This window comes from Meles meles, chromosome 1 (assembly GCF_922984935.1).
Source record: "Meles meles chromosome 1, mMelMel3.1 paternal haplotype, whole genome shotgun sequence".
NCBI lineage: Eukaryota > Metazoa > Chordata > Mammalia > Carnivora > Mustelidae > Meles > Meles meles.
Window position 1 is genome coordinate 175,380,484 of NC_060066.1, and position 20,090 is coordinate 175,400,573.

The window sequence follows — 20,090 nt, forward strand, 5'->3', positions numbered from 1 at the left end:
GATCGAGCCCCACATCAGGCTCTCTGCTCAGCGGGGAGCCTGCTTCCTCTTCTCTCTCTGCCTGCCCTTCTGCTTACTCGTGATCTCTCTCTGTCAAATAAATAAATACATAAATCTTTAAAAAAAAAGAGTCTATTTTAAAATATTCTTGCCATTTATGTGATTCTTCTCCACATGAATTTTGGAATCAGTGTGCATGTCATGATCCACAAAAAAATCTTGTTTTTTTTTTTTAAATTGGAATCACCTTGAATTTAGAGATTCATTTGGGAGAGGAATTATCTTTACAATATTGGGTGTTTCCATTCAACAGCATGGTGTGACTAGTCAGGTCTTCTATTTTCGTTGTAGTTTTCTCGTTTTCCTCATGTTGATTGTGCCGAGTAATAGTGAAGGGGATGGACTCTAGGGCCAGGCAACTTAGGTTTAGGCTCTGCTAAGCTTGGGCAAATGAAAAACCCTTTTTGGGTTTCAGTTTCCTCATCCATGAAATGGGAATAATAATAACTCATCGGAGTTATTGTGAGGATGAAATGGTTAAGACATGTAAGTTAACATATTTAATATATTAGCTAATGTTAATAAGTGTATATTTAGGTATTTTATAGTTTCTGTTGTCTTGTGAATAGGATCTCATATTTAAATCTCATTTTAGGGGCCCCTGGGGGGCTCAATGGGTTAAAGCCTCTGCCTTCAGTTCAGGTCATGGTCTCAGGGTCCTGGGATTAAGCTCTGCATCGGGCTCTCTGCTCAGTGGGGAGCCTGCTTCCTCCTCTCTCTGCCTGCCTCTCTGCCTATTCGTGATTTCTGTCTGTCAAATAAATAAGTAAAATCTTTAAAAATAAATCTCACTTTAATTGGTTATGTTTGGTATATAGAAAAGTTAGTGATTTTTTTGTTTATAGTTCTTGATTTGAATACTTTGCTGAACTGTTTAGTATTAATATTTTTGTTTCATTTTTCTAAATTCTTATATTCTCTACATAATCATTTATTTTGCAATGAATTGTTTTAGCTTTCAATATTTTTCCTTATTTATTTACATTTTGGATAATTTTCATTGACTAGGACTTCCAAGTCAATGTTGAATAGAAGTGATGATAAAGAGCACTTTTTTTCCATGACTCTTTAAATGGATTTGATGTTGATTTATAAAAATTAACCCTCTATAAGCTAAGGGCTTTGTGTGTTCTTATTTTATTAACTAGTGGGTTTTGGATTTTTATTAAATTACTTTTATTATACAAATGATTAACATTTTTATTACAAAAGATTGGAAAAGTATAGAAATTATGAGTATACAGAAATTATAAAGCATGGAAGTTCTTTTCATTGTTGCTCTACCTTTATTCTTCTCTCTGTATATGACTGTTACATTTCGTTTCTGTCCTTTTAATTCTTCTGTAATACTGTTAGGTGATAGATTTTCATTTAGCAGATATTAAGTACCTATCATGTATCAGGCATTAACCTTCTTTTGTTCATTCAACAGACATTTCTTAAATGTTTCCTAAGTGCCAAACAATGTCTCTGGTGCTGTGGTATGTCTGTGAAGAAAAAGAATTGCTCTCCTCTCAGAGCTAATATTTTAAAGGTACAGACAAGAGAAAGGAAGGGAAGAAGGAAGGAGCCAAGTATTGATAAATGGTGTGAAAAAAAGTTAAGACAGATTTGCAACGAGGTAGATGGAACTAGAGCGTATTATGCTGAGCGAAATAAGTCAATCAGAGAAAGTCAATTATCATATAATCTCTCTGATATGAGGAACTTGAGAGGCAGGGTGGGGAGTTGGGGAGTTGGGAAGGAAAAAATGAAGCAAGATGGGATCCGGAGGGAGACAAGCCAAAAGAGACTCTTAATCTCATAAAACAAACTGAGGGTTTTTGGGGTCGGGGTGGGGGGGGGTAGGGAGAGGGTGATTGGGTAATGGACATGGGGAGGGTATGTGCTATGGTGAGTGCTTTCAAGTGTGTAAGCTGCTTGATTCACAGACCTGTACCCCTGGGACAAACAATACATTACATGTTAATAAAAATAATTTTAAAAAATTGAAAAAAAAAGTTAAGGCAGGATAAAAGATAGAGAATGGGGTGCTGTTTTATTTTATTTAAAAAATATCTACTTTTTAAGAAGATTTATTTATTTAATTTATTTGACAGAGATCACAAGAGGCAGAGAGGCAGGCAGAGAGAGAGGGGGAAGCAGGTTCCCGGCTGAGCAGAGAGCCTGATGTGGGGCTCGATCCCAGGACCCTGAGATCATGACCTGAGCGGAAGGCAGAGGCTTAACCCACAGAGCCACCCAGGCGCCCCTATTTATTTATTTTAGAAAGAGAGCACATGCAAGTAGGGGGCAAGGCAGAGGAAGAGAGAGAGGGAGAAAATCTCAAGCAGACTCTGTGCTGAGCATGGAGCCCAACGAAGGGCTCAGTCCCACAACCCTGAGACTATGAGCTGAGCCAAAAACAAGAGTTGAATGCTTAACCAATCGAGCCACCCAGGCACCCTGTGTCTTCTAATAATTTCTGATTTGCTAACAGTGTCTTTTTCTATTTTCTGAGTCTGTCATGATTTTATTCTCAAACAAAACCAAAACAAAATATAACCACAAAAATTTTTGTTATTTACATGTGATTTTTGTTATGAAAGTAGACATCTGTATGTTCAGTCTTTCATCCTTTTTTTTTTTAAAGAATTTATTTATTTATTTGACAGAGATCACAAGTAGGCAGAGAGGCAGGCAGGCTCCTTGTTGCACAGAGAGCCTGATGTGGGGCTTGATTCCAGGACCCTTTGTGTATACCCATTGTGTATATATGCCACATCTACCTTATCCATTATCCATAATCCATTCATCCATTGATGGGCATTTGTGTTGTTTCCATACCTTGGCTCTTATCAATAATGCTGGAATAAGCATCGGAAATAGGCATAGGTGGAAATGCTGAATCACATGGTAGATCTATTTTTAATTTTTTGAGGAATCTCCACATTGTTTTTCATAGTAGTTGGACCAATTTATATTCCTACCAGCAATGTTTAAGGGTTTTCTTTTCACCACATTCTCACCAGCGCCTGTTGTCTCTTGTCTTCTTCATGATAGCTATTCTAACAGGTGTGAGTTAATATCTTATTGTGGCTTGGATTTGTATTTCCTGGATAACTCTGATGTTGAGCATCCTTTCATGCATCTGTTGGTCATTTTGATGTTCACTTTGGAAAAGTGTCTTTTTAGTTCTGCCCAATTTTTAGCTCATTGTTTTTGTTGTTAATTAATTTGACTGTTCTTTATGTATTTTGGATATTAACTCCTTATCCAATATGTGGTCTGTAAAAATTTTCTCCTCTAGGTTGTCTTTTTTTTTTTTTTAAGATTTTATTTATTTATTTGACAGAGACCACAAGTAGGCAGAGAGGCAGGCCGAGAGAGAGGGGGAAGCAGGCTCCCTGCTGAGCAGAGAGCCCGAAGTGGGGCTCGATCCCAGGACCCTGAGATCATGACCTGAGCTGAAGGCAGAGGCTTTAACCCACTGAGCCACCCAGGTGCCCCAAGGTTGTCTTTCGTATTGTTTTTTCGTGGGCTATATAGACATTTGGTTTTGATGTAGTTCCATTGTTTTTTTGCTCTTTTTTAAAGATTTTATTTATTTGAGAGAGAGAGAACATGCAAAGAGGGGAGGTGTAGAGGGAGAAGGAGAACCAGATTCTCTACTGAGCAGGGAGCCTGACACAGGGCTTGATCCCAGGACTCTGGGATCATGACTTGAGCCAAATGCAGGTGTGGTGCTTAACAGGTGCCCCTCTAAGTTCTTAAAACACGTGTTTATTGCTATAAACTGTCCTGTAAGAACTGCTTTTTGATATTTTTTATATCAACGTATTTGATATGTTGTATTTATATCAACATATTTGATATGTTGTATTTCCATTTTCATTTGTGTTGGGGTATCTTTTTTCTCTTTTGATTTTTCCTTTGATCTAATGGTTTAGATATGTCTCTTTTAGTTTCCTCATATTTGTAGATCTTCTCACTTTCCTTTTGTTGTCAATGCCTAGTTTCATACCATTGTGGTCAGAGAAGATACTTGGTATGATTTAAGTCTTAAATTTGATAAGATTTGTTTTGTAGCCTATCATATAACCTATTCTGGAGAATATTATGTGTGCACTTGAGAAGACTGTATTTTGCTGCTGTTGGATGGAATGTTCTGTATGTCTATTAAGTACATTTGTTCTTTTTTTTTTTTTAAGATTTTATTTATGTATTTGTCAGAGAGATTGAGAGAGCGAGGGAAAGCACAAGCAGGGAGAGGGAGAAGCAGGCTGCCTGCCAAGCAGGAGTCTGACACAGGGCTCCATCCCAGGACCCTGAGATCATGACTGGAGCTGGAGGCAGACGCTTAACTGATTGAGTCACCCAGGCACCCTAGTACATTTGTTCTTAAGTGTGGTTCAATTCCAATATTTCCTGTTGATTTTCTGTCTGGACGATCTACCCATTGGTGATAGTGGGGTATTGAATTCTCCTATAATTATTTTTTTTAAAAGATTTTATTTATTTATTTGACAGAGAGTACAAGTAGGCAGAGAGGCAGGCAGAGAGAGAGAGGAGGAAGCAGGCTCCCCATTGAGCAGAGAGCCCGATACGGGGCTGGATCGCAGGACCTTGGGATCATGACCTGAGCTGAAGGCAGAGGCTTTAACCCACTAAGCCACCCAGGTGCCCCTCTCCTATAATTATTGTAATGTCTGATTTTCCCCTAAGATTTGTCATTATTTGCCTGATATATTTTGTTGCTTGAGCAACAAAATGTTGGGCAACAAAATATGTTGGGAGGATATGTATTTATGATTGTTATATCTTCTTGATGAACTGACACCTTTATCATTATATAATGACTTTCTTTATTTTGAAGTCCATTTTGTCTGATGAAAGTATGGTTATGCCTGCCTTCTTTTGGTTTCACTTTGAACCTATGTGGGTTTTGTTTTGTTTTGTTTTTAACCTACATGTGTCTTTAGAGCTGAAATGAGTCTCCTGTAGGCAGCAAATAGTCAGGTCTTGGTGGGTTTTTTGTTTTTTTTGTTTGTTTGTTTAATTCCATTCAGCCACTCTGTGCCTTTTGATTGATGAGTTTATTCCATTACCTTTAGGAGGATTATTGATATGTAAGGATTTACTACTTCATCTCATTTTTCCCTTCTGGTTGTTTTGTTTCTCCGTTGTTTATTTTTCCTTCTGTTTTGGGTTACCTTTGTAAGTTGGTGGTTTTCCATGGCGATTTGTTCAGTCTCTCCTTTTTTTATGTTTGTGTCTCTGCCATAGATTTTTGCTTTGTGGTTATCATGAGGTTTACATAAAACATTTCATAGATGGGGCTGGAGGAGTGGCAGTGGCCAGGCAGCTCAGCTTCAAGAGAGATTTCTGCCCCTGTGGCTGCAGGCACCTTGCGAAGCCCCCCCCCCCCCCCCGCTGTGATGCTCTAGAGGAAGGTCAGCTCCACTGAGGGAGTGGTAAAGGAGAAAAGTCCAAGAGCATCATTGAGTGGCAAAGGAGAAGCCCAAGAGGTCATTGAGGTTGTCAGGTAAACCTGCCCCTGCAAAAGTGGAAACAGCCAAAAAAGGCATCAGAAAAGGATAAATCTTCAGACAAAAAAGTGCAGATAGAGGGGAAAGGGGGAGCAAAGGGAAAACAGGCTGAAGTGGCTAACCAGAAAGGAAAAGGAGTCTTACCTGCACAAAATGGAGAAACTGAAAGTGAGGAGAGTCTGGCCCTGGATGAAGCAGGAGAAAAAGAAGCCAAGTCAGATTGATATCATTCATATACCATGTCTTAGCACTGGTCCCAGTATCCCTTCTTCTACAATCCAGAGGAATATATTTTTTAAAATATTTACTTATTTGAGAGAGAGAGAGAGAGAACATGTGCACATGTTTGTTAGGGGGAGGGACAGAGGGAGAAAATCTTCAAGCAGACTCCCCACTGAGCAAGGAGAGTTTATGGAGGGATGGGTCTCATGACCTATGAGATCATGACCTCTGCCAAGCCTTAGAGTTGAAGAGTCCAAAGCTCAACTGACCCACTGAGCCACCCCGGCTCCCCTAGAGGAATATTTTTATCAATTATTTTATAAATGCAAGTTTTTTTAGTAGCCCTAGAAATATTGTTAAGGAGGAGGGACTCTCATGTCATCCTTTTTTTTTTTTTTTTTTTTCTTTTTTTTGACAGAGATCACAAGTAGGCAGAGAGGCAAGCAGGGGTGGGGGGGTGGGGGGAGCAGGCTCCCTGCTGAGCAGAGAGCCCCGTGTGGGGCTGGATTTTTAAAGAGCTGAAATCATTTGCTGATTGCTTATTTTTTGGTACAACCAAAATAGTGGGATATTGAATGTGGGAGGCCTTGATTGTCTTGGGTATCAGCTCAACGTTCCATAGATGGAGTATTTTTTATATACTGTAATACCAAACATACTAAATGGCAATTTGGGGTCATTTGTGCACTTAGTATGTCTTGAACATTTTAAATTACTTCTCATCCCCCTGTTGTTTTTGGTAGAATTGTTTTCTAAGTCTTGATCTTAGCTTTCCCTGTAAGAATTTTGTGTACTCTGTAACGTCTTGTTTGTGGTAGTCCAGTTTTTCTAGTAACTTTGTTAATATGCTGTGCAAGATTGAAAATTTGAGTATGTGGTGTATATGATATTAAATCGTGAATTAATGGGACTTAATAATGGCACAGTGTATCAACATGTAAAGATATTGGTACTTGATATACTGTTAAGGAAAATTAGCTCCCAGATTTTAAGCTGGAGGTCACTGGAATAACTCTTGGAAAAGAATCACAACTACATGATTTTTTAGATTTCTGTTACATATGTTAAGAATTGTACAAATTGAAATGACTGTCCTCAGAACAACCAATAAAAACTTAATAAGGAAAGAAAAAATATTTCATAGATAAAAATAGTCCTTTTTCTTCTGGTACCAGTTTATCTTCATTTGTCTATAAAGGTTCCATCATTTTACTGTTCCCTTTTTATATTTTTGATAACACAAATTACCTCTTTTTATGCTGTGATTTTTTTTTTTACTTAGTTGTAATAGCTGTAGTTATTTTTAATGTTCTTTTCCTTTAATTTTTATGTTATAATTAAGAGTTTAACATATTCTAAGAAAGAATTACAGTTTTTTAATTCTTCATATCACCTTTAGTTAATTTAGTGTACTTATGTCTTTTTGTCAGCTTGAAGAGGTCCTTTGGACATTTAAGGCAGGTCTAGTGGGTCTCATGGTGGTAAACTCCCTTAGCTTTTTGTCTGGGAAAGCCTTTTACTTCTCTTTCATATCTAGAGGATAACTTCAGTAGAGTATTCTCAGCTGACAGTTTTTATCTTTCAACATTTTGAATATGTAATTCTATTCTCTCCTGGTCTGTAGATTTCTGCTGATAGCCAAATGTGGGTTCCTTTGTAGATTGTCTTTCTTTTCCCATAGCTACATTAAAACAAAAATTTTTTCATTTTTGACTTTCAGCAGTTTTACTACTTAAAAAAATTTTTTTTTAAAAAAAGACTTTATTTATTTATTTGACAGAAAAGAGATCTCAAGTAGGCAGAGAGGCAGGCAGAGAGAGAGGAGGAAGCAGGCTCCCCGCGGAGCAGAGAGCCTGATGTGGGGCTCGATTCCAGGACCCTGGGATCATGACCTGAGCCAAAGGCAGAGGCTTTAACCCACTAAGCCACCCAGGCACCCCTTTAACAATATTTTTAATAAAGATTTTATTTTTTATTTTTATTTTTTTAAGATTTTATTTATTTATTTGAGAGAGAGAGAATGAGAGTGAGAGAGCATGGAAGGGAAGGTCAGAGGAAGAAGCAGCCCCTTCCCAGCAGGGAGCTGGATGCTGGCCTAGATGCCAGGACTCCAGCATCTTGACCTGAGCTGAAGGCAGTTGCTCAACCAGCTGAGCCACCCAGGCACCCAAAAAAGTTTTTATTTTTTTAAGTAACTGCTGCACCGAACGTGGGGCTTGAACTCACAACTCTGAGATTAGGTGTCACATGCTCTGTATTGACTGAGCCAGCCAGGTGCCCCTCAACAGATTTAATATAATGTGTTTTGGAGAAGGTCTTTTTGCATTGAGATAATAAGGTGTTCTTTTGACTTTGTGGACTTGTATATCCAGTTCCTTTTCCAGGTTTGGGAAGTTGTCATCTATTATTTTGTTAAATAAACTCATTGCTACCTACATTCTCTCCTCTTTTTCTGGAATATGCATTATTCTTATGTTGGCTTTTCTAAGGAAGTTTAATAGTTTCCACTGGGTTTCTTCATTTTTAAAAAATCTTAGTTCTCTCTTCTTTTCCGCCAGAATTATTTCTAGATTCCTATCTTCCAGCTTGTTAATTCTGTCTCCCAACTCTGTGCTCAATTTCTAGTGCATTCTCATACCTGATTTATTGATTTATTTAGCTCTGGAATTTTTATTTTTTAGAATTTCAGTCTCTTTGGTAAAGTACTCCTTATGTTCATTCATTTTCTTTCTGAGATCATTGTATTGCCTGAGTTTTTTGTAGCTTGTTGAATTTCTTTATATTTTGAATTCTTTATCAGATAGATTGCAATATTCCATGTCTTTGGGTTCAGTTGCTAGAAAATTGTCATTTCCTTTTTGTGATAAAATGCTTTTTGATGGTGTTTGATGAAAAGTGCTTCTGCTGCAGCATTTAAGTAGCAAACACCTTATTTAGGCAAGGTTTTGTTTACTTTGATTTTTTAAGTTTAACAGACTGGTAAATTAGGAGCCTTCTTTTTGTTTTCCAGAAGGTGGCACTAGAGTACACCAGAGATAATTTAGAGAGAAGGAGGGGGGAGGGAGGAAAGAAGGAAGGGTAGAAGGAAGGAAGGAAGTATATACTTAGCATTTGAGGCTTTGGGTATCCCCACAGCTTGGTAAGAGAATCCTCCAGTTGGGGTACCCAGGAGTCTGTGGGCAGTCTCTTTGCCTAAACCCAGGGCACACAACAGGAGACATTCTCTTTCAGTTCTGTTGTTGGCCTACTTCCCTTTCCTTTCCTTCCCTGCAGTCATTGCTGTTACTCCTCAGCACAGTGAGTCCCTCCAGCTCCAGAATTTGCTGTCTGGCACACCTGGTTTGCTGTGCAGATGCAGTTTTTTTCAGTTCTGGAAGTGCAGTTAGTTGTAAATGAAAGGGAAGAGAAAAAAGGAACAACTCACTGAGCTGTAGTTCATTATGAACTACAAATGACCTAAGTAGGTCATTTCCAAACTTTTTTCATCTTGAAGGCTCAAGTTAAATGTACCTTGCTTTAAGGGCTTTCCGTATTGCTTCCTTCATTCTAACATTCCTTGTTTAGCTCTGTCATTCTGGATCATACTGGCTTAATTGAATCATATTTTACTGGACAGTGAATGATAGTCATTTTCCTGCTAGGCTACTAGTCAGTGGGATTTAGTTTTCTTTGAGATGTAGTCACTTTTTTAAATCCTTAAAGGAGTTCTGGAAGCTGGTATAAAATACCAAATATACTGTACCAAAGGGAAGGAACAGAGTTTAAATATATGAGATTTTGCTTTAATATTTAAGCTGACCTGGCTGCTCTGTGTATTGAGTGATAGGCTTCTGTTAGGTTGAATCTTCTGGAATGGTAAAATATTTAAGTACTTATAAATTAAAGAAATAGTAAGGGAGGCTGAATTGTGGGCTTGTTATCTGTTTAAGTTCTAAAATTTGGTTTTTGAACAGGTAAATGTATTTTCATAGTTCAGAATCAAAAAGACAGTGAAGTGTCTCTTTTTTTCTATTTAGTTACTCAGAAACTGATTAACTTTTGAGGTTCCCCCTGTGAAGAAACAGCCAGTTTTATTAATGTAAACATAGTGTTGAGGGTGTGTGTAAAGAGTAGCTGACTCAAAATGTTTTGTGATTTTTTTTTCTTTCTTTAGATACATCAAATTGCGGAATGGCTTGCAGGCACTTTTGATTTCAGACCTAAGTAATATGGAAGGTAAAACAGGAGATGCAACAGATGATGAAGAAGAAGAAGAGGAGGAGGAAGAAGAGGAAGACGATGACGATGATGATGATGATGACGACGACGATGATGATGAGGATTCTGGAGCTGAAATAGAAGATGATGAAGAGGGTTTTGATGATGAAGAGGAGTTTGACGATGATGATGAACATGATGATGATGATCTTGATACTGAGGATAATGAATTAGAAGAATTAGAAGAGAGGGCAGAAGCCAGAAAAAAAACCACTGAAAAACAGGTGTGAATCATGTCTATAATTATGTCTTTTTCTAATTTGGGAATTCTTTGGGATAATTCCTAAACTCATGTTTTATTTCTTAATGTCAAAAAGTAAGTGTATATTCATTTTTTTATCTTAAGTAAAGATCTATTTTATATGAAAATAATATTTTAAAAACATTTTGGTCTGATTATAAGAGTATAAAAGCTTATTATAGAAATGGAAAATTTAAAAAAAACATAAAAATCACTCATAACTCTCAAAAGTAATCACTGGTAATATTTGAGGATTTGTATTATTCTTAGCATGGAGTAGAGGGATAAGAGAGTATATAACCTTTGGAGAGACTGGAAAAAGAAAAGAACAAGGTAGTATAGAATTCTCACCTGGGCCTATAGGTTCTGAGAGTCCTCATGGGTAATTTCTGCTTAGTAATTTCATGTGTTTTTAATCTCTTTTTATGGGAAAGCACCAAGTAATTTGGAGGAATTGAAATAAAAATGGTCAGTTGAGCTTCATGTAATATATATAGTTGACTGTTGAACAATGTGGGGTTTAGGGGTACCAACCTCCTGTGCAGTTGAAAATCCTTGCATAACTTTTGATTTCCCCTAAAATTTAACTACTAATAGCTTACTGTTCCCTGGAAGACTTGCTGATAGATAGTTGATTCACACATATTTTTTTAAAAAAATATTTATTTATTTGAGACAGAGTATGGGACAGATAGCATGAACAGGGCAGGGGAGCAGAGAGGGAGGGAGAAGCAGGCTCTCCACTGAGCAAAGGGACCCCGATATGGGGCTCGATCCCAGGACCCTAGCATCATGACCTGAGCTGAAGGCAGATGCTTAACATTTGAGCCACCCAGGCACTCCGATTATTTTGTATGTTATATGTATTATTTGTTATATGTATTAGGTACTGTATTCTTATAATAAAGTGAACTAGAGAAAAAGCATTATGAAGAAAATCATAAGTAAAAGAAAATACATTTATAATGTTGTATTTATTAAAAAACATCCAAGTTAAGTGGGCCTGAGCAGTTCAAACCTGTGTTGTTTAAGGGCTAAGTATAATAACAATAAATAAATATAGCAGTAGGGCTTGATAAAGAGAATTTCCCCTCTCTGGATATCTTTTGATGAATGCCTCCATTTTATAGTAGGGAGTACCTATATTAGAGGATAATATTTTTTGGAGACATTACAGTGGAATTGATCAGCTAATGTTTGTTAAAACTAGTTTCTTGACTATCGATAATACATTCAACATGACATAGTCAATATACAAATGAAATAAAATTCATATTATTAAGACTAAAATCTAGATGTCAAACATACTATAAGGTGGTCATCCCTCAGAGATACAAAGATGTGAGAATACAGGTAGTAGATATTTTATGAATAAATCCTTTTGTGGATAGTCAATCTTCCTGGAAAAATTACTTCCTTAAAGAAGATTGTACCAGTTTTTACCCTAAGTTGTTGGGGGAATTGGATCACGTTTTAAAGAATCTATTTGCCCCTTGCTATATATATTATGAATGATGCCTGTTTTGGGGTAGCATGATAGGACAAGTGATAGTTGGAAAACTTTAGGAATAAAAATGAAAATACTGAAAAGAAATAATTGATACTCTATATTAAGGTCTTTATGAATAAATCCGGAACTGATACATTAACTTAATTTAAAATAGACCTCATAATTCCAAATAGAGCAATACAAGAAAGGAAGAAATGATAAAAGTCACAGAGTAGAAAGAACATCCACAGTCAGGAAATTTGAGTTCTAATACTGGCTCTGTCTCTATCTGGATGGTTTTATGCCTTTTCATTTTTTCATTTCTAAAACAAAAAGATTAGATTATTTACCTAATTTTTTAAAGGTTTTTTTTTTTTAAGTAGTTTCTCTACCCAATGTGGGGCTTGAAATTACTTGATCTTGAGATCAAGAGTTGCATGATCTACTGATTGAGCCAGCCAGGTGTCCCTAGATTATATATATAATTTTTAAGTTCCATTTTAGCTCTAAAACTGATTATGTCATAACTTCATAACTGAATATTTCCCGTGTGAAAGTTTCTGTACGTATCTATTAATTACTTTTCCCATGCTTTGAACTTCTTTATGTCTTCTGTCAACTGATAAGCAAAACTCCAGGGTTAAATTAAAAGCTTGTTTTGACAGCCAGTTTTATTGTCAAGATGTAACAAAATACCTTAGATTTATGTAGCAGTTGTGAACCCCTTTGACAAATGAAGATGTGCATCCAGTATTTTGGTACCCCTTTTTATTTTGCTTAGGTGGATCAAACTCTATAAATGTTTACCTTTTCTAGAGCATCAAGATCAGATTATAGTGAATCATTTAAAAATGGCTTAAAGCTGCCTTTCTTTTCTGAAAACTCGGTACGATATATTGCCTCATAAGATATCAATAGCTAGTGTTCTGGATCATTTTAGAAAGGAATGCAGGAACCTAATGTAGTTTGAAGATGAAATAAAATTGTTCAGATGCAGTGGTTACACTCGTGAAAGGAAAGGTCCTATGATTGTAACATTGGAAATGGTTTATATTCGTTGAATGAAAAAGTATCTGCAAAAGGGAAATAAAGTTAGATAGGCAAGATAAGAGGTGCCTTAAGAGTAGTTTAGGGTTTTGCATTGGTTTTATTATTTAATTTTTATTGGAAAAATGTGGACCTTGTTTAAGGTAAATATGAGAATTAGTAAAAGAAGTAGAAATAATTTTGATGTTTTTGGAGAACATTTACGTAATTAAGAAGTTAACTACTTTTCTGAGGATCATTTTCATCCCCCTCCATTTTCCTCATCCTGAATGGAAGTTGTTCTTGGTCTGAAAGTTTTGATAAATTAACAAGGTTGAAATTTAAGTATGATATATAAAGAATTAATGATTTGTTCAGGGTTTTCTTAAGTCAGTTCTCCAGAATGAATTTCTCAAGTATGAATTTCTTGGGTAGATAATTCTCAAGTATGAATTTCTTTTCTAGCAATCGCAGAGCCTGTTTTTGCTGTGGTCAAAGCTGACTGATAGACTGTGGTTTAAGTCAACTTATACAAAAATGTCTTCAGCCCTGCTGGTCAAGACAAGAAATCTTTATGGGGTAGTTGGAGCTGAAAGCAGGTTAGGCATCTATTAAACATCATAGAACAGGTTAGACTGTGGTTCGAAGAAGTGGATATTGCCCCATGTTTTAACTGAGTTTATGTGCCTACGTCTACAAAATGGGATTTACATTATCAAACGAGGCTGTTTGTTTCTTCTAAAAACACATTTTCATTATCTGACACATGGTTAAACTTCATACCAGGAACATGCTATTTCTTAAGAGTTCTCTTTCTAAAAGAGTAACCATTTATCAAAACGCTCTTTGATGCCAAATATGTTAGCCTTTTAAAATTGATACTTGAAAAAGTTGGGGAAGTTAATAATTCAGCTTCCAATCCTCAAGGATTCAGATTGACTTATTTTCCCCTCCTGTTTTGTGTCTTTTAATTTACAATGACATATTGGTATGCCCTAATGATTTTAAATGGTGTACCTAATCATTTCTAAGTGACATATCTAATCATTTTTAAGTGGTATACCTCTTGATCTATTTTATTACGATCTATTTTATTAAAAACCTTTAATATGCTAAAGGTTTTGGGGGAATATCTATTGATATATGTATTCTGTATATGAAGACGTGAAGAACTAAAAAGCCTCTTTAAAGTTCTATAGATTTTAAATATTTTCTTTTTTAACCATTTACTTATTTTCTTTATTAGATGTTTTCCTGACACATATTTACCATTTTAATGAAAATGAAAATTTTTGAATAACACTGAGAAGTCTCACATCTAGTAACCAAGTTATTGAACACAGAGTCTTTAATTGCTAGACATATTGCTTATGCAGATTTCCAAAATCTAATAAATAAGGAAATATGACTTGGTTCAGAACTCTGAAATGCTGGCAAGAAATGATATTTGGTAGGCTGGCTAGTCCCCTCCCCCCCCCCTTTTTTTTCTGTCTGTTTCTGCTTTTTTCCTTTAGGTCTGCACCTGTTCAGCATTTGGCAGGATGGCAAGAGGAGGAGCAGCAGGGTGAAACTGACACAGTTCTGGTGAGTTTCACTTTGCTGCTCCTCCTGATACTCAGGGAAAGAAATTTATTACTTTCTGTTGGAAACCATCAGTCTCCAAGTGAATCCTTAATATGTGATGACAGTAGTATTTCTTTAGGATTGACTCACTATTTGTATGTGTTCTACTTATTCCAGTCTGCGGCGGCTCTTTGTGTTGGAGTTGGGAGTTTTGCTGATCCAGATGACCTGCCCGGGCTGGCACACTTTTTGGAACACAGTAAGATCTTTGTAAAATATCATTCCTGAGTGTGTTTTTTCCTCCAGATTTGTATGAATTGATTTCAAAGATGAGTAACTGGTTTGATAGAAGTATGATATGTTTAACAAGGTAAAAGGCTAAGAAAAAATATTTATGAATATCATAGCTGAAGACTTAAATTTAATCTCCTTAACCGTATTAGTTTTGTGAATTAGGATGAAACCACTTAGAAGAATATTTTAACATGTAGATTTTATTATTGTTCAGGTATGCTAAGGCCAACAGATCAGCAGATAATTGCCTGTCTCTAGAAATCTAGTCTTTAACTTTGGGAAGGGCTGTCTCTCCCACGGTTATTAGCAAGTCCCCAAGATGTCAAAGCATTAGAAATACAGAAAATTTAAAAAACTTGATTAATATCAAAACAAAACAAAATCTTTGGTTTAACTATAAATGTACCTAAATAAAACCTGTGTGGATGCTCTATAGATAGAGATAGAGATATTTTAATCCATGTTTGTTTTCTTGAATTATTTATATTCTGATTTTCTAAGCTAATTGAGGGTAAACTTCTCTCCTTAGGAGTTATTATAATAACAATCTGCATACATGCTTATGTTGCTTGCATTTTAATGTTTTTACAAATGAAATATTTCTTAGTTTTTTTATGCTTAGTTTTTTTTAGTATAAAACTAATATATGAGCATTATAGAAAATTACAAAAACAAATAAAATGAAGAAAGTGTTATTGAGACACAACCATTGTTAACATGTTGGTATATTTTCTTCCAGTTTTTTTTGCATTTGAGAAATTTTATCCTTGATAATAAAAACATTGTCTTATATCTTTGTCTTCTGTGACTTTGTGTTCTTTCCACTTAGTGGTGTTCATGGGTAGTTTGAAATACCCGGATGAAAATGGATTTGATGCCTTCTTGAAGAAACATGGGGGTAGTGATAATGCTTCAACTGATTGTGAACGTACAGTCTTTCAATTTGATGTCCAGAGAAAATACTTCAAGGAAGCCCTGGACAGGTAACTAACTCAAAATGTATATTTATTTCAATTATCTAATGATATTTTACAAATGGAAATAATGGATGTTGTTCTCTGGTATTTCTTTCTAAGCAGTACTCTAATTCTGTAGATTTGTCATAGTACTTTATTTGGAGAAATGAACAAACTATTAAATGTCCTTGGTTCCTGTTCTATAATACTTAGTCTTTGTATTGAAGATTAAACTGAAACCCTTAAACACCTTTGAGTTTCATAAATGTAATCTTGGTGGCTCATTATTGCAATTATTTTTCTAATTTAGTAGAAAATACAGAAAACAGAAGCAAAAAAAGGGTATGATTGCTTCTAATTTTATCATTTAAAGATAACTGTGGTTAATGTTTGGTATATAGCCATCTATATCTTTAAATGTTTATGGGATCATATTATTCATATTTTTTATATTTTAATTTTTAAGTCTTAATTCCAGTATAGTTAACATACAGTGTTAAGTGTCATTTCAGGTGCACAATATAATGATTCACCAATTCTATATATTACTCAGTGCTCACCAAGATAAGTGTACTCTTAATCCCCTTAATGTATTTCACCCATTCTCCTATCCACCTTTCCTCTGGTAACCATCTATTCTCTGTAGTTAAGAGTCTGTTATTTGATTTATTCCTTTACTTCCCTTTATTTGTTTTGTTTAAGTTCCACATATGGGTGAATCCTTTTATGTTTTTAAACAAGGTATATCATTTTTACACATCATTATATAATTTATAAAACATAATATTAAGGCATTGGGTGTTATTTTTGTTGTATAAGAAGTATCATAATGTGTTCAAGTTACATATTTTTTTAAAGCTTTTGGTACTTACTGCAAAATTGTTTTCCAGAAAGCTTATGTCCATGCATTAGTAGAATTTTGATATCAGAAGGATGCAGACCAAAGTCTGCACTAGAAAAAAGGAATCATTTCATGCCAAATTCTACATAAATAAAAGATTGAAATATAAAAAAAGAAATCTTGAATTTGACCAGTATAATGTAAGCCTTTGAGGGCAGAGATTTTTGTCTATTTTTTTTTGTTGTTGTTGATATCTTTGCAGCATCAAGAATTTGATAGATAACACAGATAAATTTGTTGAATGAATTCATAGTGTTTCATTATAGAAAAAATTACCATAAAATTACCATAAATGACCAGAAAATTCTCAAAACATGACAAAAGTTTAGTTTCTTTTTTTTTTTTAAAGATTTTATTTATTTATTTGACAGAGAGATCACAAGAAGGGAGAGAGGCAGGCAGAGAGAGAGAGAGGAGGAAGCAGGCTCCCCGCCAAGCAGAGAGCCCGATGCGGGGCTCGATCCCAGGAACCTGGGATCATGACCTGAGCCGAAGGCAGAGGCTTCAACCCACTGAGCCACCCAGGCGCCCCAAGTTTAGTTTTCTTAAATTGTCTCTTTCCTTAAGAGAGTAATTTGATGCTGAAAATTTTTTGGGGTAAAATTCCGTAAGTTGAAAGTATATACCATTATTTTCAATGAAATAAATATGTATTACTGAACCCCCAAATTATCAACTCTTTTTCTAAAACAATGTCAAAATCCCATTAAAATTGACCCTATTGCTTTGATAACACTATCACAGGATATAACATTCTGGTTTTTCTTCATTAATCTCTAATATGGCTGCTGCCTTATTCAGTGAATTATTTTATGGCTGTTTTTAATTGAATACTTAAGAACATGCTCATAACACATACATTTGATACTCAGTGTTTCTGTAAATCAACATTTAATTCTAAAGTAACAAACAAAAGGATAGGGACAAAATAAATCAGTGAAGGCAGGGCAAATGATACTAAAGTTTATCTTTCCTGTGAACTTATAAAATCAGGAATACTTGAGGATGATTGCATGTTTGCTCATTTCAAAGTTCTTAGTTCCCAAGGTTTACAAAATCCAAACACGTCTTTGTATGTGTAAAGAAATCTTAAGCAGTAGTCAGGTTGAATTCTCATGACTTTATATTTTGTTACAAAAACAAAAATAGCCCCCAAGACAAACACACCAGTACCCCTCCACCCTCACCCTCCCTGCCAAGAAAACCCCCATTTGGTTATATCTAAATATAAAGAAGGAAGAAGGGGCACCTGGGTGGCTCAGTGGGTTAAAACCTCTGCCTTCGGCTCAGGTCACGATCCCAGGATCCTGGGATCAAGCCCCGCATTGAGCTCTCTGCTGGGCAGGGAACCTGCTTCCCGCTCTCTCTCTCTGCCTACTTGTGATCTCTGTTTGTCGAATAAATAAATACAATCTTTAAAAACAAAAAGAAGGAAGAAACCCATTTCATTGGGAAAAAGATTAGGCAAAGGGTATGCTGAATAAATTCTGACCACCTCAGATTTGATGAAATATGGTATAAAGTTTAGCTAAAGAACTTGATTCATTTCTTCGTTCTGTACATTTCTGATATAAGGACAGCTTTGGGAAATCAAAAGATAATTACATATTTGTTTCTTACAAAAAAAGAACCTACCAGATAAGAATACTACTATGTTAGTAGGAGAAATTAATAAGAATATCAAATCATGAATTTATGACAAATGATAGTGGTAGAGCATTAAGAATTGCATCTACTATAATAAGTATGATAATATTATACTTCTACAATTACTAAGGAATAAAATGTCTTTGGTTCGTTTGCAAAGGACTCATATAGCATGCATTGAGTGTGCCAGTATTTTTTTAATAGGTCAGTAAAATCCAGTTCCTTCACACAAGTCACATTGTTTGTTAGTATCTTGGATCATTTAAGTAAAAAGTTGAGGAGATGACTGAATTTTTACTCTGGTAAGTAAGTGAGAATGGAAATTGCTTTTTCCCTGGTGGCATTTGCTAATTTCAGTAGATTTGGACTTGGCTTTATCATTATATCAGGCCAAGGGCAAGAAATATCAAAGCGTTGGATGTCCATAAAGTGGGATATCTAACAGGAGACCCTTATAATAAGCTGGGACTCAGGTCGAGGAAATGGATCAGACATCCAAAGGAATTACAGCCTATTTTCAGAATGCCTGAGTTTTCTGGTGAACTTCAAGCCTTGATTGTGATTTAACACACTCCAGAATTGGTAGTATTCTTGGATCCCTGAGAGAAGCAAGCACAATTCTTTAAAAAGAAAATGCTTCCATTGATGGATAAATGGAAGAAGAAAATGTGAAATATCTATAGGTAGATGTAGATAATGGAATATTATGTAGCCATGAGAAAGAAGGAAATCTTTACATTTGCAACAACATGGATGAACCCAGAGGACTTTAAACTAAGTGAAATAAACCACACAGAAAAAGACAAATACTGTATGATCCACCCATGTGGAACCAAATAAAAAAAAAAGGAAAAGAAAGAAAAAATCTGAATTGATCGAAACAGAGTGGAATGGTGGTTACCAGAGGCTGGATACTGGGAAGATGGGAAGATGCTGGTCAAAGGGCATACACTTTCTGTTATGAGATGAATAACTTCTGAAGATAACAATGTTCAACATGCGTGGTGACCATGATAATACTGTAATGTACACTTGAAATTTGCTAAGAGAATAGATCTTCAACATTAACGTACACACACACACACACACACAGGAAAGTAAGGTGATGGATGTGTTAATTGTGGTAATAATTTCACAAAGTATATGTATATCACACCATGTAATATACTTTATTTTCATAAAAGATTTTATTTATTTATTTGAGAGGGAGAGTGAGAGGGAGAAGCACACTCCTTGCTGAGCAGGGAGCCCGACATGGGGCGTGATCCCAGGACCCTGAGATCATGACCTGAGCCGAAGGCAGATGCTTAACTGACTGAGCTACCCAGGTGCTTCTGTACATTTCATTTTTTTATTTTAAAAAATTTTATCTATTTATTTGACAGAGAGATAGCAAGAGAGGGAACACAAGTGGTAGAAGCAGACTTTCTGCTGAGCAGGGAGCCCGATGTGGAGCTTGATCCTAGGACCCTGGGATCATGACCTGAGCCAAAGGCAGCTGCTTAAGAACTGAGCCACCCAGGCACCCCTGTACATTCTATATATATAATTTTGGGGGTGCCTGGGTGGCTAAGCATCTGGTTAAGCATCTGATTCTTGGTCTCCGCTCAGGTCTTGATCTCAGGGTCATGAGTTTAAGAATTGCATTGGGCTCCATGCTAGGCATGAAGCCTACTTAAAAAAAAAAAAAGGAAAAAATATATAATTTTGTCAATTGTACTTCAAATAAATCTGCAGAAGAAGGGGGAAAAACCCAAGAAAATGCTCATCCTAGGCCTTATATTATTGCTTGTATAAATAGTTTCTCAAGTAAAATGATCACCATTCAGTCAAATGTAAGGAGACCCACAAAACAAGACATGAGAGAACAGAAAGACATTTAATTCACTGGAGATCTTAAGCATTA

At 35.8% G+C, this 20,090-nt stretch overlaps 1 protein-coding gene and 1 pseudogene across 2 annotated transcripts in view; both read left to right on the forward strand.

Annotated features, from left to right (window-relative positions):
* The window catches only part of NRDC (nardilysin convertase), a 113,058-nt gene that overhangs the window by 22,337 nt on the left and 70,631 nt on the right, over window positions 1-20,090 (forward strand). For both annotated transcript variants that reach the window (XR_006821437.1, XM_046028111.1), the window contains exons 2-4: window positions 9,964-10,291; window positions 14,564-14,645; window positions 15,510-15,663. Coding sequence is in view for 1 of the 2 variants with exons in the window: in XM_046028111.1 (XP_045884067.1) it covers window positions 9,964-10,291; window positions 14,564-14,645; window positions 15,510-15,663 (564 nt within the window). In the remaining variant the exon portion in view is untranslated. The remainder of the gene's footprint in view (window positions 1-9,963; window positions 10,292-14,563; window positions 14,646-15,509; window positions 15,664-20,090) is intronic.
* LOC123955958 lies at window positions 5,478-5,812 on the forward strand (annotated as a pseudogene).